Source organism: Numida meleagris, chromosome 5 (genome assembly GCF_002078875.1).
Source record: "Numida meleagris isolate 19003 breed g44 Domestic line chromosome 5, NumMel1.0, whole genome shotgun sequence".
NCBI lineage: Eukaryota > Metazoa > Chordata > Aves > Galliformes > Numididae > Numida > Numida meleagris.
Genome location: NC_034413.1, coordinates 61856 through 86851, shown reverse-complemented (window position 1 = coordinate 86851; position 24996 = coordinate 61856). Strand labels below are relative to the sequence as shown.

Below are 24996 nucleotides of genomic sequence, written 5' to 3'. Positions count from 1 at the left end.
CTACAGGAAAGAAGGGGACAGACTCTTTAGCGGGGTCTGTTGTGATAGAACAAGGGGAAATGGCTTCCAGCTCAAGGAGGGTAGATATAAGGAAAAAGTCTTCTACAGTGAGGGTGGTGATGCACTGGAACAGGTTGCCCAGAGATGTGGTGGATGCCCTGTCCCTGGAGACTTTCAAGGTGAGGCTGGATAAAGCCCTGGGCAACCTGATCTAGCTGTGGATGTCCCTGTTCCCAAACCCACTATAATTTCCCTAGTTATAAATACCCACAGCCATGAGCTACTAAGTTTTGGACTCTGTTCTACCACATCCCTTTGCAAAGAGAGGAGAGGACTTACTGACAGCACCAGCTATGATAGCTTTGGAGAGAGCAGTATGTATAATAAGAAATCTTTGATTGCTTATGGCAGTTTAATTTTAGAACGCAAACACTGTAGACTGATGTCAGAACTTTTTGTTTATCAGTTTCTAGTAAACTTGTTGCTGTTCTTCCCTGCAGGTCATTTAGAGCTATATACTCCTATTATTCTTCTTGGGCAGCCACCTACTACCTAAATTATGTTCTTGTCCTGAAATATTATCAATAAATTTAACATGATTTTTTTTCTCCTCACATTTTTTAGATTACATAAATTTTAGCTAAGCAATTCTTTTCATGCTCAAATATATTACAGAATGTCATTTCTGTTATAAGAGCTAATTGATAATGTGATTTGTTATGTTGCTGAGACATAATTCAGAAAGTTATTTTAAAGCCGTTGATACATGGAATAGCACTATCCTTTTAATATTTCTTGTATGAATGGATACTGCATAAGGGAATGATGTGGTGCCATGTAGATGAAATATTTTCAGAAGCTTTTATTCTTGTTGTTTGGGCTTGTGCCAATGTCTTTCTCTTCAAGAGCTCGTACACCATAAGCTGTGTCTCATGTAATTTATACCTTGCTCATTAGATGGCAGGAATTTTTCCTCCAAGTTGCAGAAAAAAAAAATGTGTTTTAAAAATTAAAAGCTCACGGTCAGATAATTTGTGAGCATTCTCTAGAATGCTTCTTCTAAAAGCTGAAAAGTATTTTTTTTTTAATCAAGATTATTTATACAGTATTAATACTAGGACTTGTCTTTCTGAATGTGCTGTTTGTATGAATGGTTTAACAGAATCAAATCAGTATTTCATCATGGCTATTTCCACTACAGTTGTTAGGGATTACTCTTTCTATGCAGTATCAGATGAAATCAACAGTGTTCATGCAATTTTTGTATTTGCAGCTAGAATTTTTGGTCCACTTATTGCATATTCAGTGTTCAAGTATGATAACCTTCAGTATGGCACCTTTTATGACTATACTACAACTTAGTTTTCCAAATCAACTGAAGGCAAGGAGCCTCTTGGGAGTCTACAACACAAACACACCTCTCTTTCTAACTACTGAGCCACATGTGCAATAGATTTCTTTGGCTTTCATTGCCACCACCGGCTGACTCACTCTATGGGAAAAAAAAAAAGCAAACTTGTCATTGTCAGACCAGTTAGTTTGCTATGAGAGTGTCTTGCAATTTTTTCAGCCTTGAATCTTCGCTTCAACAAAGATGACATTTACCCAGACCTTCACACAGTCTGTTTGAAATATGACACAGTCGTCATTCCATGAGCACAGAATATATCTGAGTATCTCTCTATTTTTCTCTTTTGTTTTTCCACTCCCAGTCTATCCCCTAATTTGAGAATCCACTTAAATAGTGGCTGACTTATAATTCTCACCTGATGGTCAAATATCTGCACTATAAATTGAAGTGTTTCCACCTGTTCTGGTGAATACACCCTAAGCTATCTGTCGTGTGCCATTTCTTGGAACTGAGTAGGCTGACTCCAAAATTCTACATTGAGAACTACTGCATTTTGGCAAATGCTTCAAAATTGCTGAGAACATTCCTGTGTGTGATCACGGAGGAAAATTTAAGACCTATTTACCTTCATATATGTTGACACTCTTTAGACATCTTGCAGTAAATTTAACTGGAGTGGGTTCTTTTTACATGTACTAATTAAAACTCATTTTTGTCCTTAAACTTTCTATCACAATTTGAAAAAATTAACCAAAAATATTAAGCTGTTAGATGCATACTCAAATCATGATCTGAAACAGAAATTTTCTGGAATGTTCTCAACACTGTTGTTTGTTGGTTGGTTGGTTGGTTGGCTGGTTGGTTTGTCACTTAGCTCCATTCACATCTACTGTCTTTAAAAGATTAGTGTTCTGAGCTCCAAAATTTTATTACCTGGGCTGCTGAATCCTTCATCTATGTAAGATGCAGTTTCTGATCCTCCCTGCTTAAGCCACCATTGTAAATTTACAAAGATACATAAAATGCATTAATGTGTCTATGTTCTTTTTTCTTCATTCTTAATTCTACTATATATCTTTTTCTGAAGTGACTCTTTACTTCTGTACCATCAGGAAATTTAATCATGTCACTGCAAACTGCTAGAAACACATAAAGGAAGAGAAGATATCATTTCCGGAACTAATTCCTGAAGCAATGAACTAGATATGTTCTGGCATCACTGCATGAATATCCACTGTCACCATCTGAAAGTACGGTTTATCACTTCATGTCCTTAGTTCTACTACTATTAAGGATTTTACTGATTGGTATTTAGCAAAGTAATATAGAAAATATTCTCCTAATACTCCAGGCAATTTCCTTATGACTACACTCCATAGCCCTAAGTTAATTATTTTTCTAGTACCTCAGAAATGCCAATCAGATATTATGTATATATGTATGCCATCCATTTCTATGATACTTACCCAGCATACATTGCACATTTGTAGGGATTCCATCCCAGATTCTCTGATGAGCATTTCCAAACAAGTAAAGCTTATAGGTCCAATGTTTTGTTAATAAGGCCATTACTCTTTATCAATGCTTTCTGATAAAGTAGTGCTGTCAAACTGCAAAGAAATTTTTGGTCATACTCGTTCATCTTTCTGACAGAGGTTGTTGCAATGTAGTTAGGGATTAAGTATCAAATATAAATGGAAATATTTTTGGAGAAAAACACTTTAACATATTATTTCCATCAGTTTAGTATGTAAAACCACAGTAGTGAACTATTGAATATGCCCATTGTAACAGGATATCAGTGTTCTTTCTAACCTTTGCAATCTTGTCTTTTTTATACGAGATTACTATGAAAGAATAACAGTCATTTTTGAAGCACTGAAAGATTTCTGGACTTCACTGCCTGGGGTTCTGGTTGATGGCAAGTTGATGATGCAGCAGTGTGCCCTGGTAGCCAAAAGGGCCAACAGTACCGGAGGTGCCCCAGGCCCAGCACTGCCAGCCAGGCAAGTGAAGAGATTGTCCCGCACTGTTCTGCGTGGTGCAGCCTCACCACAAACACTGTGTTCAGTTTTGGGCAACACAATATAGGTAGGCCGTAAAACTATTAGAATGCATGCAAAAAAAAGCTATGGAGATGGTGAAGAGTCTAGAGGGCAAGACATATGAGGAACAACTGAGGTCCCTGTTTGTTCAGCCCAAAGGAGGATGAGAGGTGGCCTCACGATGGCCTGCAGCTCCCTCACAGAGGAGTGGAGGGGCAGGCACTGAGCTCCGTTTTCTGGTGACAGTGACAGGACCCTGGGGAACAGCATGGAGCTGCATGAGGGAGAGTCAGGTGAGTGTTAGGGAAAGGTTCCAATCCAGAGGTCAGTGGGCATGGCACAGGCTCCCCAGGGCAGTGGGCATAGCTCAAGGAGCATTTTGACACCACTAAGACATAGGGCTTGAGTTTAGGTGGTGCTGGGTAGTGCTAGGAGCTGTGACTCAATGATCCTTGTGGGTCCCTTCCCATTAGGGATGTTCTACACTCGTATGATTCTACTGAAGCTGTTGTCAAGCGTTTTTTCAGTTTTGCACAAATGAGGCAGCCACAGGATTCTGCATGGCAAATCCCCAATCCAGTGAAATCAGTGACAACATTAAGTTCAAAATCCAACTCTGGCTGATAGTATTATTTTATTACCAACTCTCATGTATCAGAAAGAAAAAAAAAAAAAAAAGAGAGAGAGAAAGAAATGGACGGAGATTGAGTCATCGGGGCTCCCAGGTGATAAGGCTGAGCGCCTGGCACCACATCCGTCCCAGCTGAGAGAAGTCCGCTGCCCGGTGCGAGCCCGCCGCAACGTGGGGAGACAACGCCGCCATTCACGCTCACCAGGCTGGGCCCCACAGCAGCCACCTTTCTGGCTTCCGGGCAGCCGCGGTCGGCTGCAAACCCTTCCACCGAGCATCACTGACCTGCATACAGCAAGCCTGACACCACTAAGAAGAAACAGAACCGGACGCGCCCACCCTAACGCACAGCGCGCCGGAACTGGGCAGCCGGAAGCTGGCGGCAATCGCGCACGTACCTCAGCTCCCGCCAGCCCGGAAGTCGGAGCGCGCGTTTCTTAGCGACGACATGAGCGGGGCTCGGGAGCTCCTGCTCGCCCTGCTGCTGGCGCGCGTGGTGGGGGGTGGGCCCGGCACCGCGCTCGGGGCCACGGCCGAGCTCACCGCCGGGGGCCCGCATAAGGCGGTTCGCCGAAACGAGGCGGCGGCTCCGTACCGAGCCTCTGCCGTCCGCGTGGTCCGGGCCGGCGCCCAGATCTCTGCCGGCGATCCTCTGCCATTCCTCCACCGCCGCGCCCCGAGGGCAGCGCCGAGCCCTCTCCCCGCTGCCAGAGGCTTGCCCGCCCGCGGCCGGCCGCCCGGCGTCTGCAGCCTCTGCCGCCCCGGAGCCGGTAGCTCGTCCCGCCTCGCCAGCAGCAGGTGGGCGGGGGCAGCCTCCCAGCGCCGCGGGTGTCCGGCCGGGCGGCGCAGGCCGTTCCGGAGCGGCTGGGCGCGGGCCGAGGCGGTGTGGCGGAGCCGGGGCAGCTCTCGGGAACCGCAGCGCAGCGACGTGAACGCTATCGCCGTGCTGGTCGCGCACCTGCCACGGGAAGCGGCTCGATTCCGGGGCGGGTCACGAACAAGCTTTTGTCGGCCGGTATCTAACGGCCTGCGTAAAACTGGGCTTGGATGCCTCGTGGTATGGCTCTTGGTGGAAACTGGGAGGTCTTATCTTAGGAAAAAAGGATTCGTATACAACTGGAGCTGGGAAAGCAATTATGGAACGAAGGATGCTGTCAGAGGAAGGAAGTTTCAGCTATTTGGATGTAGAGAGCTGTAGGAGAACCTCGTCTTTGTGTGTTGTAGTTGGGAAAGAACCTGGAGGAGCTGTAATACGTGGATGCTGAATTTCTATATAGTTTCTAGTTCTAAGGAACGTCAGAATGATTCCTAAATATAGAGTATATCCACAAAGTTACTGCTGTGGGGAGGGTGGCTTTCCAAAATTGATTCAATGCAAATTGTACAGTAACTCCTGTAAGCAGGTGAATGGTAATACTGTTGGTATTTAGTAAGGTAAAAAATGAAATACTGCAAGAAATTTCTCTTACTTTTTGTGTGTGTGTGTGGGGGGGGGGGGTCTGTTTGCAGGTCTGTGAATCAAGTGTGTGTGGAAAAGTCACTCATATTCAGAAGTAATACTCCTTATCGTACCAATACCATTGCTGTCTCTGGTGGACCTGATCTGTTCTGTGTGCAGCTGGATGACCGTAAGTAACTTTTCTTTCCATTCACTTAGTTCTGATATAGCCTCTGCATAGGGGGTCTCTTTTGAAGCTTGTGTTATGGTTGTTACTAATTATTTTGGCTGCTGTAGTTCCTGTAAGACCATAGAGAATCATGATTCCATCACTAAAGACAAACAAAAAATAATCATTTTGCTCTGTTTAAGGGTAATGTCTCTCTGGCTAAACGTAAAAGAGCTTGTATCAATTACTTCTGTATTTGAGATACCTTAGTTTACTACATTTAGAGCAGTAAATAAATGCTGACATTCAAAATGTACTCCTATTATACTTTTCAGGAAGTGATTTCTGATTGTGTCTTGCTTTACTTCTTTCTTGTGCTTATTTTCATACATTCTTCTTTGCTGGGACCCATTTTTCTCACTTTTGCAGTTTTTCTCAGTGCTGCTTTTTCACTGTCTTGGGCTAAAGGTTTCACATTTGTCTTAATATGATCGATGCTAAAGAGGACAGAGTGACTGCTCACCACATACTCGACTGTTCATCCTGACTCTGTCCCTTGTGTCTACTGATCATATGTCTGGCTGAGTTAAGCAGTCAGGCTTGATCCAGCTGTTTAGAAGAGACCAGTTCTGTCTTGTTTTTAGCTAGGATAGAGCTAATTTTCTTCCTAGTGGCTGTTAGGGTGCTGTGTTTGGATATAAGGTGAAAATAATGTTAATTACACGCTAATATTTTATTTCTTCATTAACAGTGCTTACCCTGAGTCTTGGCTTTTTATGCTGCCTTGCTACCCAGCATTAGAAGGCTGGGAGTGCACAAGAAACTGAAGACAGCTGAACCAAATAAATGGAAGGGATATTCCATACCATGTTGCATCATGCTGAACAGTAAAACTGGGGGGAGTTAGCCAGATAAATATAGTTGGCCAACCATCAATCTCAGCTAATGAGTTATAAAGTTCTCACAGTTTTGTCTTTCTGATTCTCTCCTCCATCTCACTGTGGGGGGTGGTGAGTGAATAGCTTTGTGGTGCTTAGCTGCTTGCTGGATTAAACCTCTCAGAATTCTTAGGGACAGCTGGGAATGCTGGATATTTTCAAAACACATAAACTACTTCTAAAAGCATTTGTTTCATGTATCAGCTTCTTAGAATAGCAGCTTCATCATTAGTCTTTGTAGGTATTGGAAGAATATTGCTTGATTTCTGCTCATGAATCAGTGGCAGAACTAATATGAAAATGCACTTTAAAGTCACAGAAACCATTATCCACTAGCCTGCCTCTTACTTAATTACTTCAAGTTTGTCTGGTCTCAGATAAATTGCCTCAAATTCTTCTTTCCTTCTTCTCCAAGATTAGCCTTTAGTAGTAAGAGCATTGTCTTGAGAAAACTGAACTATGCACAAGTCGTGTATCAATTTTTTTTCTCCAAAAAGCTTGAATATCTTAAGGTTTGGTGCAAAAGGCTTTTTCTTCCATTTCCAGGTATATTTTGCATTATATAACACTATTCTGTGTTGTCAGTTATTCATCTTTGATAATTGAAGGGTACATAAAAGAACACAAATGTGCAAAAGTGGCATGTGTTTTGTGTTACTGTATAATGATTATACCCTCAAGTGAATGATAAGAAATGTGTTCTATTTACCTATTTTTGTAAAACTGCTAGGAACACTGTTCCTTGGGCCTTTGGGCAGGTGTACACTTCGCTGAGTAAAAAACTGGCTGGATGGCCAGGCTCAGAGAGTGGCAGTGAATAGAGGTAAAGTCAGATGGTGACCAGTCACCAGTGGTGTTCCCCAGGGGGTCAGTGTTTGGGCCACCCTGTTTAATATCTTTATTGATCATCTGGGTAAAAGGATTGAGTGCACTTTCAGTAAATGTGCAGATGACACCAAGTCGATCTGCTTGAAGGTAGGAAGGCCCTACAGAGGGATCTGGATAGGCTGAACCGATGAGCTGAGTCTAATTATGTGAGCTTTAAAAAGACCAAGTGCCGGGTCCTGCTCTTCAGCCACAACGTGCATCGCCACAGGCTTGGGGCAGAGTGGCTGGAAAGCTGTGTGGAGGAAAAGGATCCTGGGATGTTAGCTGACAGTAAGCTGAACATGAGCCAGCAGTATGCCCCAGTGGCCAAGAAGGCCGGTGGCATCCTGGCTTGTGTCAGAAATAGTGCAGTCAGCAGGAGCAGGGAGGGGATTGTCCCTCTGTACTTGGCACTGGTGAGGCTGCACCTTGAGTGCTGTGTTCAGTTCTGGGCCCCTCACTAGAAAAAGACATCGAGGCCCTGGATCATGTCCAGAGAAGGGCAATGAAGCTGTGAAGGGTCTAGAGCACGGGTCTTATGAGGAGTGGCTGAGGGAACTGTTTAGACTAGAGAAGAGGAGGTACACGTTATCACTCTACAGCTCCCTGGATGGAGGTTGTAGTGAGGTAAGGGTCGGCTTCTTTTCACAAGTAACAGCGATAGGATGGCAGGCGATGGCTTCAAGTTGTGCCAGGGGAGGTTCAAATTGGATATGAGAAAAATTTTCTTCTCCAAAAGAGTGGTGATGCATTGGAACAGGCTGCTCAGAGAGGTGGTGGAGTCACCATCCGTGGAGGTTTTCAAGAAAAGGGTAGATGTTGCACTGAGTTACGTTGTCTAGTGTGGTCACAAGCATGGGTTGATGGTAGAACATCTTTATGGTCTTTCCAGCCCTTGAACAGCAGAATTGCACTGAGAGCTTAATTTCCTTTATTTATTTATTTTTCTTAAATCAACTAGAATACCTAAATCCTTTTTGGTACTAAACTACCTGTTGTTGGTATGATTTGTAATCTTCAAACATTTATGAAAGGTGTTTTATTTGCGTGCAGTAAGAAGCTTACTGTTTGAACAAGTCTATATATTATATCCTTAATCACTTGCCATTTATGACTTAGTGTTTTAGCATTAATAATTTAATACATTATAGCATTGTAACAGTTCTGAATATAAAAGGACAAGGAAGACGTCGCTCTGAGATACCAGTAGGAGTTTGTCTTTTAAGGACGTCTATTCACAGTTCATACTTACTTGAAAGTTTATGCAACATTAATTATTTTTAATCAATTAATGTTATTTTTACTGATTTCACATACTAATAGTGTTTTGCCATTAAAATGTCAGATGAGTGTAACTTGGACACTTTACAAAATGGAAAGCACATATTAAGATAGTTCCCTTAAATAATTTTCATTATTTCAGAAGATCGCATTTGTATAATAACACGTTTCTCATGAAACATTACAGACTCCTATTCATGATGTCGTCTTGTTCATAGCTCATATTACCCTGTGTAGGGGAACTGCTAGGTTATGGCTTGAACTGGTGATTGAGCACCTGGTGAAGGGGTGTAGCTGGCCTAGGGAGCACAGGCAAATTGTTTGCACCTGTGCTCCCTATGCCACCAGAAGGCGTGGACCCAGGGTGGAGCCACCCTGGGCTTGTATAATGGCCAGCCACTGAAGGAAGAACATGTCTTGGACCTAGGCTGCCTCCTGAGAAGGAGTGCTGCGTAGCCAGCAAGCTCCTTCGCCAGCTGGGTGAGTTCATCTCTTCTTTCTGTATGTGACTATTAGTCTACCTGGGTATACTTTGCCTGGTGTCACCAAGAACCTGTCAGAAGCAATTTCTCTTCTTCATGAGTAGAACACCCTGTTAGCGATTAATTAATATATGGCATTATATAGCTATAATTAATGAAATTGTCCTTTTTAAAATATTGGCACAATGTTTACTTTTTCTTAGAATTCTTTTCTAGTAATTTGAATGTTGGTGGATTTGTTTTTCTTTTTTCAACCTTTAGCGACGTCGAACTATTTCCAACAGCCAAAGCGTATCAAAGAATCTGATTTTCCGAAGCTCTTGAGGAAGTATGGCGGGCACTCTTTCTTAGCGCTGTCGCAAGTCCAGCCATCATTCTCTGCCTTTTACCGAGTGAGTTGGAAGAAAATAGCAGCAAGCTTGTAGGTATACCTTTGCTATAGCTGTCCGTAATGAGGCCTAATGAGAACAAATTCAAAGATCGTTTGTATTTTTCTACCCTTTAAACCATATTATTTTTCAGTTCTTTTCCTTACTGTGTAAAATGTTTCTAATTAGTTTTCTTGTATTTAAAAGTTTGTGCAACCCTTTAAACAAAATTGACTGTGTGCAAAGGAGAAGTTAAAGTTTGCCTCCTTGCCCTGATGTCATCACCTTGAACTTGGTCTTATCATTCCGCAGTAATGTTGTCTGTAAATTCCCCAAATTGTCTTTTCAGGTGGGTGATCCAATCCTAATCTACTTTGATTCGTTATCCATACTGAGTGTGCTTAGACAGCCAGTAAAAATGGGAGTCAGTGGACTTTGTGTGGATGGAAATCCTGCTGGTTAGTAAAAGGAAAGGCATTTCTGAGGTTTGTGTGCTTCTGTTTTCTCTTATTTGATGTTATCCCTTAACTCAGGCTTCCTGGAAAGTAAAAGCACAAGCTGTACTCGCACTTTCACCAACCTGAGCAGGAGCTGTGTTACTGACCCTGCCCTAGATGCTGCCTCCTACTACCGTGACTTTGCAGTACTAAAGGTAGGTGTCTTAGTTTTTCCTTTTGTTCAGTGTTTGTACTTCCTCGATTTACCATTGTCATCCATTTCAACTTCATGTAACTCGGAAAAGGTTATTTGGTGTGTAGTATCCCCTGATCTTCTGATCATGCCCTTCTTGCTAGAAATCCTGTTGAAAATGTCCCTGATCAGTGATAAACCATCACTTCAATGTGCTTTCCAATAAACTTCAGTTATTAGCAAGTACTTAATGCATATAACAGCTATTTCACTGATATTTCATACTTTACAGTTTAAGTACAACTCTTACATTTTAAGTAGACGATTTATCAAAATATTTTTCCCTCTCCTCCATCAACCTGATCAACAAAGTAAAGCATGTTCTTAGATAAGAATGAGGCGTTTTTTGGTTTTTTTTTTTTTTTTGGACTCAATATGTTCTCTGTAAAATCCTGTCTAATGCCAGTTGTCATATAAGCTTTATTTCACAGAATCATGGGCAGGTTGAAGTTGGAAGGGACCTCTGTAGGTCATCTCTTCTAACCTGCTGCTCAAGCAGGGACACCTAGAGCAGGTTGTCCAGGACCATGTCTAGGTGGCTTTTGAAGATGTCCAAAGAAGGACACTCCAGAGCTTCTCCAGGCAAGCTGTGCCAGTGCTCTGTCACAGGAATGAGGTGCTTCTTGATGTTTAGGTGGGACCTCTTATGTTACAGTTTGTACCTGTTGCTCTATACATCCCATAGTTCCCAAATAAAACACTCAAATATCCTCTGCTGTCTTCCAGTCTGAGCTTGATACAGAAGTTTGCTTTATCTGATTCTTCAAAAAGGAGACATAAGAGAACTGGCAAACATTTTGACTTTGGTCTTCCTGTGCTTTATCAAAATCTACTTCTCTGTTTACAGTCAGCTTTCTGAAAGTCATCTATAAATACTAAAGCAGTCCCCAACTCAGCATTATGAGAAACATTACAAAGAATAATAGAGTGGTTGAGGCTGGAGGGGACCTCTGGTCTAACCTCCTGCTCCAGCGGAGACACCTTGAGCAGGGTGCCCAGGACCGTGTCCTGGTGATTTTTGAAGGTACCGAGTGAGAGAGTCTGCAACCTCCAGCAGTGCTCCATCACAGGCACAGTAAGGAAGCGCTTCCTCACAATCAGATGAAACCTCTTGTGTTACAGTTCGTGCCCACTGCCCCTTGCCCTGGCACTGAGCACCTCCGAAAAGAGCATGGCTGCATTCTCTTTGCACTCTCCCTTCAGGTATTTATACACGCTGATAAGATCTCCCTTGAGCTGCCTCTTCTCCAGTCTGAACAGCCCCAGCTCTCTCAGCTTCTCCTCACAGGAGAGGAGCTCCAGTCCCTTGACCATCCTGGTGGCCCTCCATTGGCCTCTGTTCAGTTTGCCCAGGTCTCCCTTGTTCTGGGACCCAGTACTGTAGATGCAGCCTGGCTTTATCTGCTGGTGGTACTTGCCTTGATGCTGCCAGGAATACCATTAGCGTTGTTAATGGGAAGGGCACGTTGCTGACTCGTGTTCTACTTGGTGTCTACCGAGGTCTGCTATGTCCTTTTCTGTAGTGCTGATTTTGTATATTCTAAGATTGAATTCCATATCGATTTCTACTTTATTAATCCAGAAAATAATGTCAAATTACCAGTTTATTTTTGTGTTCATCGTGCTAATTTTATGGAGTGATAGCTTAAGAATATCTCATTGTTCACCTCTTCTCAACAGTTTCTGTGTTACACTAAGATGATAGACCAATATAATGTGTCAATAGTAGTACCTTATTAAAGCTAATGGCCCTCCTTACCCTTTAATTGGAAATATTCTTCTAAATCTACGCAACTGTAGTAAGAGAGCATTGCATCCACCAAATGTTATTCATATTTTCTGTGTTTCCTTGGTTACTGAGGGCGAAACTTAATTTTTCATTAAGTAGAATCTAAAGTAGGTACTTCATTCCACTAGGGGGAGCTCCAGGAATGGATCAAAGATGCTAGTAATATCTTCAGTTTGTTGACAGGGCCAGGAATAAATGCTGTCTTCTGTTCTTCTAAAAATACATTCTTTGTAGTATGTCTGTAATTTCTATCTATGGATGACAAGTTTTACACACCTTAACTAAGCTAAGTAACTTTTGTTAGTGAAATATGTAGGATGTTTTTTGTGTTGGTGTAGTGACTTTACTTGCAAACTCAGAAAATCTGTTGGTTTTTGATGCTGTTTGTTGGCTTGTTTATTTTCCCTAGGTTCCGATCATTGACACCATTGCAGAGTCCATGAAGGTCAGTCTCTGTTGCCAATGAAAGTAATTTCTGCTTCTGAAATAAAGTATTGGGAATATTAGGCATTTATAATAATACCCACGGGTTGAGAACTTAGAAGAGCGGGAACATTCTGTGTCTGAAATAAGACTCCTTGTAAGGAAGTGTGATGTTACAGACAAAAAATACAGGGGTATAAGGCAACATGTGCGTTAAATAATTGAGCACAGATGGCACTGGAGTCAGGGAGGTAGCTTAAAAGAAAAGCGACAACAAAAAAAAACATAACAAAAACTATCAAGCAAAATGGCATCTGGAGTGGAGTGATGCGTTCCCAGATCACAGCTGCAGCCGGAAGGTAAATCTTGGTTGGAAAAGCAGTGGAAAAGAGTAAGACATGCTCTCTTTAAACTACTGCTTTTCATTAATATGCTTACCCTCTTCAGGTAAAGATCAGCCCAGTTGGACCACCTGGAGCTCCGTATATGAAAGATAACATGTGTAACAATGCTGTTTCTGAGGTATCACAATCTTTTTTTTTCTTAGGCTCAACGCTAACTTCAAGTTGTTACCCTATTACGGTGTCTCTGATTCTTCTCTGGATTGGACTTTCAGGTGATCTATGAGATAGAATTTAATGGTACCCATGGGATTCAGAGTGTGTCTGTTCGGTTCAAAGTGACCAGCATCTCTGGGAACTCTGGATTCTCACTTCAGCAGCACTTCACGTTGCATTTCTGGGTCAGTGTCCCAGTCTTTCCTGGGCTGTTGCCAAGTTTGTGTTCTGTAACTTTTGACCCAATTCTGTACAGATGAGATGCACATAGAGCAGTGTCACAGTACTATGATAAGACCAGCACCATGGGATACAGTTTGCTGTCAAAGGAAGTAGGAGACATGGCTCTGCTTTTAAGTAAACTGTGCTAGTAGAACAGGCTCAGTTTAAGCAAGCACACTTGTGCAACTTTGAAGGGACTGGTTATTTTGATCTGACTGGGTTGGATTTGTTTGTTTGATTTTGGTTGGTTTATATTTAGTTGTTTGCATTGGTTATTTTTGGTGGGCGGAAGGGGTGAGGCTCAGGGTCATCAGCACAGTATCAGAAAGGAAAAGGTTGGAGCTGATACTGTATCTGAGACATTCAGAGTTTGTTCACAAAGTTGCTACGTTTATTCCAGGTACTGAACTTTGCTGGTGCAGTGGGTATGAGAGTTACTTTGGAGGGGGTGGACAGCTGGGAGATGCTAATGTGTTTTGAAGTTTACATAAACCTTCTCCCATAGAGACAATGCAAAGTTGGATAAATGGTGACCTGCAGGAGTTAGTTAAGTGTGCAGTGTGCACTTGCTGAATTTATTCTCAAAGACAGTCTCCATAAAACAATTTAGAGGTGGTGTCTCTCAGAACCCTAATCTGCAAACCATCTTTAGAATTGCCCAGACTAATATATTTGCTTCCTTTTGCTTTTCTCTCTTTTTTTGTAACATTCTCTCTTGCTTTGTCTCTTTTCTTTGCCTCTTTGTAGACCAGGACACTTTCTCATCAGCTGCCTAGAAGTGGAAATCCTGGTTATATCACTGGAGCACCACTGCTGATTGCAAACACTAGTGCAGTGCAGCACGTATCCTTTCTGTTGTCATGTTTTATCTGTCACTGGGTTTCTTGACTTTTGTTACTATGTAGTTTGGACTTTGAGATTGTACCTTTATCTGTGAGGGCATACTTCAGTATAACTTTACAGCCAGCAGTACGCTTTTTGGTCAGGACTGAAGTGTAGACCTGTGATAGTGCAAAGGAGGAATGTGCAGTAAGAAGATTGTTAAATACAAGTTGAGCGTCGTTTGTGATCTGCTTCTTGACACGCAGACTCTTAGATGAGCATTTTACAGAGTGAGAGTGATGGAAGTTGCTCGCAGTTTCTGAGACACACAGTACGATTTGGAAGCAATATGAGGACTGGCTGCAAACTCAGGTAAGAACAAGCTCTGTGGTCACCCTTCCTGAAACATCTGGGAGGTATGGAGTCGCTTAGCACCTTTTTCTATAGCTTTTCACTCATCTCTGTGGAGCCAGGGTCCTTCTTCAAGGTCACCAGTGGTTTTTGTACAAATCTTTCATGTTACTTCTAAGATGACTAGCCTATCAGAGGGATGGTGAACCTCTAGAACAGTTTGAACATAGTGATGACCCTTTAGGAAGTCTTGAGGCTTTAGACTGATGATACATCACAGACGAGTAAAGAATGTATCTGAGAAGTGAATTACAATAGAACCTTAAAAAATGATTATTCTAATTTGGATCATTACTTTGTTGGTGAAACATCAGGTATACCATCATTGAGGCAATAAGATGGCTAAAAAGCTGTCAGTATTCTTCATCATGTTATCCTGCCACGTTCTCCTTCACCCTTCTCCTTCCAGAAAGGATTGAAAATTGACTCATTAGAAGAACAGAATAAATACTTGTTGCTGAGGAAGGATGTTGATGCCATCTGCTTCTGTCCTGGAAATCCCTTTAGATAAAGCTGTTAATTTTTCTCATTTCTAGACTAACTCAAATGGAAGAAAGTAATTGCAGTTACGTCCAACTGAAGTTATACAAGGCTTTTCAGGGGATGAACCAAGCAGAGGACCTTGCTATAATTGGCAGTGCTCATTCAACCCAAGTGGAAGAGCGGATGACCATTCTGATCCAGAACTGCAGTGTACAAGTAATATAAATGCAAAAAGACAATCTGAATATCTTTTTCATATCTTTGTTTTAGTTTGAGAAGTGTGAGTAGTGTTTAAAAAAAAAAAAAAAAGAACCATCTTGCTCATCAGGGGTAGCTTTATTTGTGTGATAATCCACAGACTTTCAGGGGTCTTAATACTCACAGTCAGATTTATTAGTGTTCATATCCTTAGGATATTTACTAAACAACAAAAAAAACCCTGATAGATATAATCTCTCTTGAGTCCTTTTTATGGTATTTAAATGGCCAAGAAGAATTTCATGCTTAATCTAGTGCTGTACTACCTAGTTTTCTGACGGTGTTCTAGGATCAATACAACCTGTTTACTTTCATTAATTTGATAGTTACATTATCATCTTTTGTCATTTTCTGATTTCTAGTGATATTTATATATTACCTAACTAAAGCTAAGAGCTTGCAATCCAAGTACTTACTGGGGAGGCTACTTCTGGTTTAATAATTATTAATCTATTAGAAGGTATCCTAATAGAAAGCAAAATCCAGGTGATAGAGCTGAGATAAATTCTGTCTGGAAATGAGATGACAGTGAGATGGATACAGCTCTAAAATGGGCAGCTGACCTGACCAGAAGTTATGGGGTTAGTCCTGAAGTAAGTGATTGAGATTCTGAGACCTTTGCTACCTAAAATATTGGGCTTTGACCATAATGGTCCTTTTTAGCATTTAAATTACTGTATTGAGATGTTTGGGTTTTGTTTTATTTTTCAGACTAAGAATTGCAGTTCATGTTGCATGGTTCCTGTGACCTTGGATATACAGATATTGTGGGCTAAGATGGGCCTCCTGTCCAACCCACAAGCTCAAATATTGGGTGTACGGTACTTTTATCAGTGTCATCCCCTAAAGGTATGGAATTTCAAATCCTTCTCTTATACACAGCAGTAATGAAATAGGATTCACAGATTATTTAAGAACTAAGGAATCAAATGGTTTTCGTATTACTGAGTTGTGATCTACCAAGTTTTAGAAGTGGTCTGGCTACAATGGCAAGAGTTTTTATTTAACTGATCTGTAGAGGAAGCTGGTTTTATGGCTTTACTGATAACTGTTCTCAATCAGTAGTACAGCTGGAAAAGGTACTTTATTTCCAGCCACAAAACACTTCATCTTAAGGAATTAAAACTTAAATTAAAGCTCAGTGTGAAGTAGTAGTTGTAGAAGCTCAGTAACTATGCGAATGTCTTGTCCCTTAAAGCCTTATGGGAGGGCACAAGCTGTTTCAAGAGTCCATTATAGAGCTTAGCTGGGAGATGCATCTTTTGCATTAGGCATGCTGAATTCTTTCTACTTTCCATTTTGTTACAGTTCCTGCGCACAAGCTTGGTGCCTTTGACAACTGTTGTTACCTTCACTGACATGACGGAATGGCCAGAACCTCCACGTGGCCTGCCCAAAACACACTGGAAACTCCCATTTGACTTTTTTTTTCCATTCAAAGCGGTACTGAATGTTGAAAGAAGTTACAGAGATGATTTGACTGCCTGCTTTGTTGTGATTCTAATACTGTCTAGTATTCTCTGTTTTTGAAGAGAGTCAAATAGATGGGACATGTACTTAAAGTTCAGTAAGTGAATTTATACATTCATAGCATGATCCAGATCATAAACTTTTCGTCAGGTTCTTATACTGTGTCTATGGTATCTTGCGTGCCTTCTGTTGATGGATTAATTCACATGACTAGTTTCTGTCCTGTGTCCTCTCATTCTCCTGTTCTCCATATATACAATCGTTAAACCTCATTGAAGTGAAATTCTTGAGGGATGGGGGTGGTCAAGAGATGGTGCAAGAATGAGGAGCAGGTAGGAGGAAGTTAGAATGAACTTGTTCCCAGAAATCATGAGTGCTTTCTAAACCAGGAGACGTAGAGAGAGGAGTGAAGTTAAGACTGTATGTAGAATCATAGGATGGTTTGGGTTGGACAGGACCCTTAGGGTCATCTCGTTCCAACTCCCCTCCTGTAGGCAGGGACACCTCCCTCTAGACCAGGTTGTTCACAGCCCTATCCAGCCTGGCCTTGAGTGCTTCCACAGAGCGGGGGCATCCATGACCTCTTTGGGCAACCTGTTCCAGTGTCTCACCATCCTCGCAGTAAAGAATTTCTTCCTGATATCTAGTCTAAATCTACCCTCTTCCAGTTCAAATCCATTTCCCCTCCTCCTGTCATTACCTGCCCTTATAAGAAGTCCCTCCCCCGCTTTCCTGTAGGCCCCTTCAGGTACTGGAAGGCCGCTAGAAGGTGCCCCCAGAGCCTTCTCTTCTCCAGGCTGAAGAGCCTCAGCTCTCTCAGTCTGTCCTCATAGGGAGGTGCTCCAACCCTCTAATCATCTTCATGGCCCTCCTCTGGACCCACTCCAACAGCTCCATGTCCTTCTTGTGTTGGGGGCTCCAGAACTGGACGCAGTACTCCAGGTAAGGTCTCATGGAGCAGAGTAGAGGGGCAGAATCACCTCCCTCACCCTGCTGGTCACACTTCTCTTGATGCAACCCAGGATACGGTTGGCTGTCGTCAGCTGGCAGGGTGTGCTCACAGCCCAGTTGAATATTTCATCAAGTTCAGTCCAAACACTGTGAAGCTACTCATCCTGTTTGATAAGTACCTGATTTTTCTATGTGGACCTAACATAACATTTCAAATACGTGAGGTCTCCCAAGAGGTCTGAATTGTTACTGTCCTTTGGGCACGTTGACTGCACCCCATAGCTTGGTGTAATTTGCAAACTCGTTGAGGGTGCGCTTGATCCCACTGTTGATGTCATTGATGAAGACGTTAAATGGTACTTGTTTAAGTTGTTTAACAACGGTAAATTTTTATCAAAAGATTAGCTATTTATCTTAGATTCTTCGGATGATGGAAAAATCTGCCCCATGTAAGGTCCAGTAATCCATTGGAATCACAGGTCGGAAAACCAGAGGAATCTGGCCTACCCTAGACAAAATGTGTAGGCTGCATTTTACTTAATACTGCATTTATCATGACTTCATTGTTATTGTTGTTCCTCCTTACAACTTAAGCAGAGTAGTGCAAAAGTAAAATGAGAAACTTGTGTTTAGTAGAATGTCAAAGATAGCCATGATTAAAAAAAAAAAAAGAAAAAAAAGAAAAACAAAAAACATGACCAGTGTGAATCATGCTGATTTCGTGCAGAAGCCATGTAAACAACAGGGCTTCAGCGAGGGCAAATCATGCCTGACAAACTTGGTGGCCTTTTATAATAGAGTTACAGTGTCGGTGGATAAAGAAGAGCAACTGATGTCATCTGCCTGGACTTGTATAAAGCATTTGACGCTGTCCCGCATGACATCCTGGTTGCAAATGGATTTGATGGATGGCCAGGCCCAGAGAGTTGTGGTCAATGGAATTCAATCCAGTTGGTGGCCAGTCACGAGCGATGTCCCCCAAGGCTTGGTGGTGGGGCCTCTTCTATTCAATGTCTTTATCAGTGATCTTGATGAGGGGATTAAGTGCACCCTCAGTAAGTTTGCAGATGACACCAAGTTGGGAGGGAGTGTTGATCTGCTGGGAGGTAGAAGGGCACTACAGAGGGACCTGGATAGACTGCATCGATGGGCCAAGGTAAACTATATGAGTTTCAATAGGGCCAAGTGTCGGGTCCTGCATTTTGGTCACAACAACCCCAGGCAACCCTACAGGCTTGGGGAAGAGTGGCTGGAAAGCTGCCTGTTGGAAAGAGAGCTTGGTGTGCTGATGGACAGTCAGCTGAATATGAGGCAGCAGTGTGCCCAGGTGGCCAAGAAGGCCAATGGCATCCTGGCTTGGATCAGGAATGGGGTGGTGAGCAGGACTAGGGAAGTCATCCTGCCCCTGTACTTGGCATTGGTGAGGCCACACCTCGAGTACTGTGTTCAGTTTTGGGTGCCTGAGTACAGGAAGGACATTGAGGTGCTGGAGCAGGTCCAAAGAAGGGCAATAAGGCTGGGGAAGGGCTTGGAGAATATGCCCTACAAGGAGCAACTAAACTGGGCTGTTTAGTCTGGGGAAGAGGAGGCTGAGGGGTGACCTTATTGCTCTTTTCAAATACCTGAAAGGTGATTGCAGGTGAGAGCGGGGCTGGTCTCTTCTCACTGGTGACAGGTGACAGGACAAGGGGAAATGGCCTCAAGTTGCGCCAGGGGAGGTTTAGGTTGGGTATCAGGAAAAACTTCTTTACAGAAAGGGTTGTTAAGCACTGGAACAGGCTCCACAGGGAGGTGGTTGAGTCACCATCCCTGAATGTGTTTAAAAACCGTTTGGATGTGGTGCTTGGGGACATGATTTAGCTGTGGGTTGTTAGGGTAGTATGGTTAGGTTGTGGTTGGGCTTGATGATCTTGAAGGTCTTTTCTAACCTGAGCAATTCTATGAGGGATGGACTACTTGCTGGATAAAGAATTGGCTGGATGGTTGCACTCAGTTGCAGTCAATGACTCAATGTCCAAGTGGAGAGCAGTGACGAGTTCCTCAGGGATTGGTGCTGGGACTGGTGCTAATTAATATCTTTGTAGGTGACATGGACAGTGGGATTGAGTGCACCCTCAGTGAGTTGGCAGATGATACACTAGAGGGAAAGGATGCCATTCAGAGGGACCAGGACAGCCTTGAGAGGTGGGACTGTGCCAACCTCATGAAGTTCAACAAGGCCGAGTGCAAGGTCCTGCATCTGGGTTGGGGCAATCTCAAGACTGTGCAGAGAATGGCTTGAGAGCAGCCCTGAGGAGAAGGATTTGGGGGTGTCAGCTGATGAGAGATTCAACGTGAGTCGGCAACGTGCACTAGCAGCCCAGAAGCCCAACTGTATCCTGGGCTGCATCAGGAGAAGTGTGACCAGCAGGGCGAGGGAGGTGATTGTCGCTTCCTACTCTGTTCTCGTGAGACTCTGCCTGGAGCACTGCATCCAGTTCCAGGTCCCTCAACACAAGAAGGATATGAAGCCGTTGGAGAGGGTCCAGAGGAGGGCCATGAAGATGATCAGAGGGCTGGGGCACCTCCCCTATGAGGACAGTGAAGAGAAGGCTCTGGGGGCACCTTCTAGCGGCCTTCCAGTACCTGAAGGGGCCTGCGGGAAAGCTGGGGAGGGACTTCTTATAAGGGCAGGTGTATGGGAACTGCTGAGTCATGGCCTGAACCAGTGATTGAGCACCTGGAGGAAAGACCCAGTCAGCCCTGGGAGCACAGGTGAAGGCAATTCACCTGTACAACCAGAAGGGGTGGAGCCAGGCTCCACCCCTCTTAGGCCTCATTTAAGGGCTGACTGCCCCTCAGGAAGAATCTTTTCCTGGAGATCCCTCCTTGGTGGGAGCCTTTCCCTGCGAGCCCCAAATCTTCTGATGCAGGTGAGCGCTGTATTTTCCTTCCACCTTTTTTGTAATGCTGTTTCCATCGCGTTAGTCCTTCTGATTGCTACAGGCAGGTAACGACAGGAGGAGGGGAAATGGATTTAAACTGGAAGAGGGTAGATTTAGACTAGATATCAGGAAGAAATTCTTTACTGCGAGGATGGTGAGACATCGGAACAGGTTGCCCAAAGAGGTCGTGGATGCCCCCTCTGTGGAGGCGTTCAAGGCCAGGCTGGATGGGGCTGTGAGCAGCCTGGTCTGGTGTCCCTGCCTACAGCAGGGGGGTTGGAACTAGATGACCTTAAAGGTCCCTTCCAACCCAAACCATTCTATGATTAGAGAGTAACTTCGCATTTAACTTCACAAAATCAGTTCTGATTGTTTGCATGGGTTATGAGCTTGGTCAGAATTCTGTGCAGCTGTCTGCTGCTTCCATTGCTTCTGATTCTGGGGCAGGCTGTGAAAGACACTCTGAATATCTATGTTCTCGTTGTTAGATACAACGTTATGGTGGTATGTTATATGGTGGTACCAATACAACGAGTTTTTATTTTAGATAGAAGTGGCTTCCCAACCATACCTATAATATCTTCAAAAAACTTCTAGCAGAACACAGTTGCAGAATATATTGCACATCCTCTCATTTCCCCCTAATTTTTGGACTCCATGAAATTAATTTAGAGGTGACACTAACTGAATTGAAGATGAGGTAAGTTGGAGAAACTTCCCAGATGTCGTGCTACCAAGTGCACCATGTGAATGAAAAGAATATGGCAGCTCTATGTTTTCTGGCTTTTTTTGCTAATTTCATTAGCAGATTAGAGAGATTCTTTTTATTTTACAAGCTGCAAGTACATAGAAAAGCCATAATAATGTGTCACTTTACTGTTGTAATTCTCCTTTGGTCGTGTTCCTAGTCTCTAAAGTGTTGCATTCTCTAGCACTTATTTGCCTCCTCTGACATACCCTCACGCTAGGAACTAGCGTCAGAAATAGCCCTGTCTGTAACTTGGACAAGCCTGGCTGAAGGCATGTTCAATTCTAGTCATTCTGTTCCACGTGAATGTGGGTTTAGTCTGCTGTTTTCTGTGATGATTTATTTCACTGTCTACCTTGTCACATTCTTTGTTTTCCCCTACTGTCTGAACTTAAATTGCCTCTGCTGCAATTATGTATTAGGGAACAGGGCAGCAATGTCGCACATGAGGCAACGTTTATACAATGATTAGAAAACTTAGGTTAGATATGCAGAATAGGGAATCTTGTTTGGCTTATTTTTAGTAAAGTCTCAGCTGAACTGCCACAGAAATCGCTCAGTGGGGGATGCTGAAATGGTGCACACGCGTGCTCTTTCTTTACGCAGCCACTGAACTGGTGGACTAGACAGTGACTGTACTAAATACTTCATGTCACAGGAACAAGACAATGCTCTGCAGTTTCTCTGCTATCTGCATTCTGTCTGCCTCCACCTCTCTGACATGTCATCTTTTGAGGTAGTAATTCTGTTTTTACACTGTGAAGGACACAGTTTTGCACTACCTCATTGTAAAAAGTTAATGAAGTGTATTGCCTGTAGCTCTATGAATTAGGATCCCCTCCACCTCCTTTTACTTGAGACTTCCCTATTGGTTTGCAGATTGTTGTCACATTGGGAACAAAAACCAGTGGGCGTTCTTATTCTTGCTGTCTGAAAGAACATTTGGAGTACCAGTTCCCGCTTTCATCACAGATGGTTTTTTCTTTTTTTTTTTTTTTTGGAAAACAGATGTACTAAGAATGCAATTATTCTGCAATCACTCTCACCTATAATGCAAGAAAATGCATAGAATGCAAAGAAAAAACCTAAAGGAGATAAGATCTTAAGTATTACTAAAAGCTCCTTCCTATGTTTCTGTTTTCTTCTGGCACAAAGTGAATGTCTCAGTGTTAAATATGTGCCTGTTTTCAGCCCCTGTTTATTGCTGTTGACCTTGTTGCGAAAGGGGAGGTGTCTGCCATACTTCATTGCCTTCTTTATCTGGCTCAGCTTACGGTTCCACTGAGCCACTGTAGTAGGTTTACCCACCTGAAGAAACGACTGTAATAAAAATCCACAAGCAGGGTCCTGCGGCGCACTTCCCGATTTCCTTCCAAGATCACGTCTGAGACGCGGGCGGCACAACGCTCACTGGGACCCAGTGCTCCTGTATCAGAGGAGCCTCGCACCTGGAAGTTTCACTGGAACACTTACTAACATTAGCACAGCCTTCCGCCAGCGTGCACGGAGGTCTGAGTCCTTCCACCACCCTTACCGGACGGTCACGGGAAGCCAGAAGGTGACGTTACGCAGCGCCGGAGCGCGGCTGTCTTTTATCCTCAGACATCCAGTGAGATGGAACTTGAGGCGGCCCGTTCAGCCGGGCGGAGCCGCGGCCGGCGGCGAGCAGCCCCGCGCTGTGGCAGGAGGTCGGCTGGCTGCCGCGCGCCGCCGCGCTCTGCGGAAGTGGTGCCGCTGCCTTCCTGCCGCCGCCGCTCCCAGCTGGCTCCGGCAGCAACTCGGCGTAGAGCCGGAACGAAACGGAGACCGCTGTCGGCGGAGCGGGTGGAGCTCAGCTGGCTTCACGCTGCCGCGGTCGCTCTCAGTTGTACCGGAACGCTCCTTCCGCCGGGGGCTCGCCCCGCGGGGCGCTCACCCGCCCGAACGCGTCTTCTGCCGGAGCATCGCTGGCTGGAGCCCGGCCAGGTGGGCAAGGAGGGGCAGGCCGCGGCCGGCCTCGGGTCCGCGTGCGCCGCGCTGCCGGGAGCTGCCGGGGTGGGAGGGGCTGCCGGCCGGGTCCCGCCGGCGGCGGGAAGCTGCGGGCCGCGGCCGTGAGGCGTGTCTGGGTGCTGGCGCTGGAGGAGCTGGCCGGGCCGCGGCGGGAGACGGCCGAGGCGCGGGTGTTTGGTTGTGGCCGCGTGTCGCCGAGCACGCGGTGGCTGTGGGAAGGTGCGGCCGGCGCTCAGCTGCGGGTCCCGGCGGCCGCTGCCCGGTTCCTCTCCTGCGACTCGGTCAGGCCCGTGGCCGTTGCTCGCTGCAGAGGAAGGAGGTCTCCTCGAAAACGAGTGAACTAAGCCTTGCGATGACAGAGATGCTGTACACGCAGTATGCGCCATGCTGCAGGCGTCTGAGCGCTCATCCTTCCAGCCTTCTCAAGTTGTCTTGAGTCATGTAGACTTTATTTCAGGTTTTCTTGGTGGCCGTAGAGCATTGTTATTACAGAGCCAATGGCAGAGTGAAATTGCTCTTTGGGCCTCTGTATGCAGTAGACAGAGAGCTACATAGGCTTTGGGAGCTTTGGAGAAGCAGGGGTGCTGCACATCTTTGGCCTTCCTTTTTCTCTGTACATCTTTGGGCCTACCATGAAAGTTTCTCTGAGCCAAAAGAAGACACGTAAACCCTCCTGACACTTGTGTGAGACATACATGTTATTACCCAAGCTTTGGCTTAACTCCTGGTGGTAAGCCTGTGTCTGTTGCCTACTGTTTCTTCGCACAAGATACAACAGAATCTGTTTTTTGTTTTGTTTTTGTTTTCTTAAGAAGAAACGTGATAGGTCTCTAAAAGGAGTAATAGGGCCATAGATAAAGGAATCTTGATGACCAAAACTTATGCAGATTTCCAAAAACCTTCAACAAGTGCCTCTGTTCTTCAAAGTCAAGGACAACTTTATTTTCTTAAATGAAAGATAACTAAAATGCTTCCATAAATGCATATACCTGTGCTGACTCTGCACCCTTAAAAATCATGGTACCTGGAAGCATCCAACTTCTTTCTCTTGGGTTTGCACTCAACAGCACTGACAAGCAGCTTATAAAATGTTGAACTTTTCTTTCTGTTTTGTAGTGAAGCGTTTATATTTAGTCACTTTAGAAAGTGTTTGTGTCAGTGAATAATTTATCTTGGTTTAAGTGCTTTATGGATTTATTTGCATATGTGCTGTACTGCCTTCCTCTTCTGAACTGCTCTTTGCCAGAGTGGTTTTAAGAAATGTATTCAGTAGTGCAGTGGCCATCTCTCAGGCTTAGGAATATGAAAGCAAAGGTATTTTCACAATTTTCTGCAGCATTTGGGGAAGAAAAACACCTGAGAGTCACTGTGGATGATACTCCGAAACATCAGTTCAAGAAGGTGATAGCAGTCAAAAAGCAGACAGAATGTTAGAAGTTATCAAGTAGGGAACGAGGCATAAAATCAAAGACCATGTCATGCCACTACGTAAATCCAAGTTTCATCCAAATTTGAGTACTGCATGCTGTTCTGAGTTCTTTCCTCTGGCTTAAATGCTGTGATCTTTTTAGGATAGTAGGGGAGGTCAAGGAAAAGCAACGTGGATGATCCTAAATATCAAATAGCCTTCGTATAAAGAGGGCAAGAACATAATAAACAGTTTTATTAGTTGCTGCAAATCTTTCTGGT

The 24996-nt window shown here is 43.9% G+C and overlaps 2 protein-coding genes across 5 annotated transcripts in view; both read left to right on the top strand.

Annotated features, from left to right (window-relative positions):
- TCTN3 (tectonic family member 3) lies at positions 4143-16908 on the top strand. Of its 3 annotated transcripts, XM_021398676.1 has the most exons (14): positions 4143-4825; positions 5537-5655; positions 9464-9594; positions 9920-10028; positions 10104-10222; positions 11383-11463; positions 12459-12494; positions 12920-12994; positions 13089-13214; positions 13999-14094; positions 14348-14445; positions 15021-15183; positions 15937-16074; positions 16534-16908. In XM_021398676.1, exons 1-14 carry the CDS (start codon positions 4476-4478, stop codon positions 16753-16755), a joined length of 1863 nt encoding a protein of 620 aa, XP_021254351.1. In that variant the 5' UTR covers positions 4143-4475; the 3' UTR covers positions 16756-16908. The 3 variants fall into 3 exon arrangements, with proteins under 3 accessions (XP_021254351.1, XP_021254354.1, XP_021254353.1); XM_021398678.1 differs by lacking the exon at positions 11383-11463 and having other exon boundaries at positions 4145-4825; XM_021398679.1 differs by lacking the exons at positions 11383-11463; positions 12459-12494; positions 12920-12994 and having other exon boundaries at positions 4144-4825.
- Positions 22308-24996, top strand: part of ALDH18A1 (aldehyde dehydrogenase 18 family member A1) — a 38518-nt gene continuing 35829 nt past the window's right edge. For both annotated transcript variants that reach the window (XM_021398817.1, XM_021398813.1), the window contains exon 1: positions 22308-23283. The gene's annotated coding sequence lies outside the window, so the exon portion shown is untranslated. The remainder of the gene's footprint in view (positions 23284-24996) is intronic.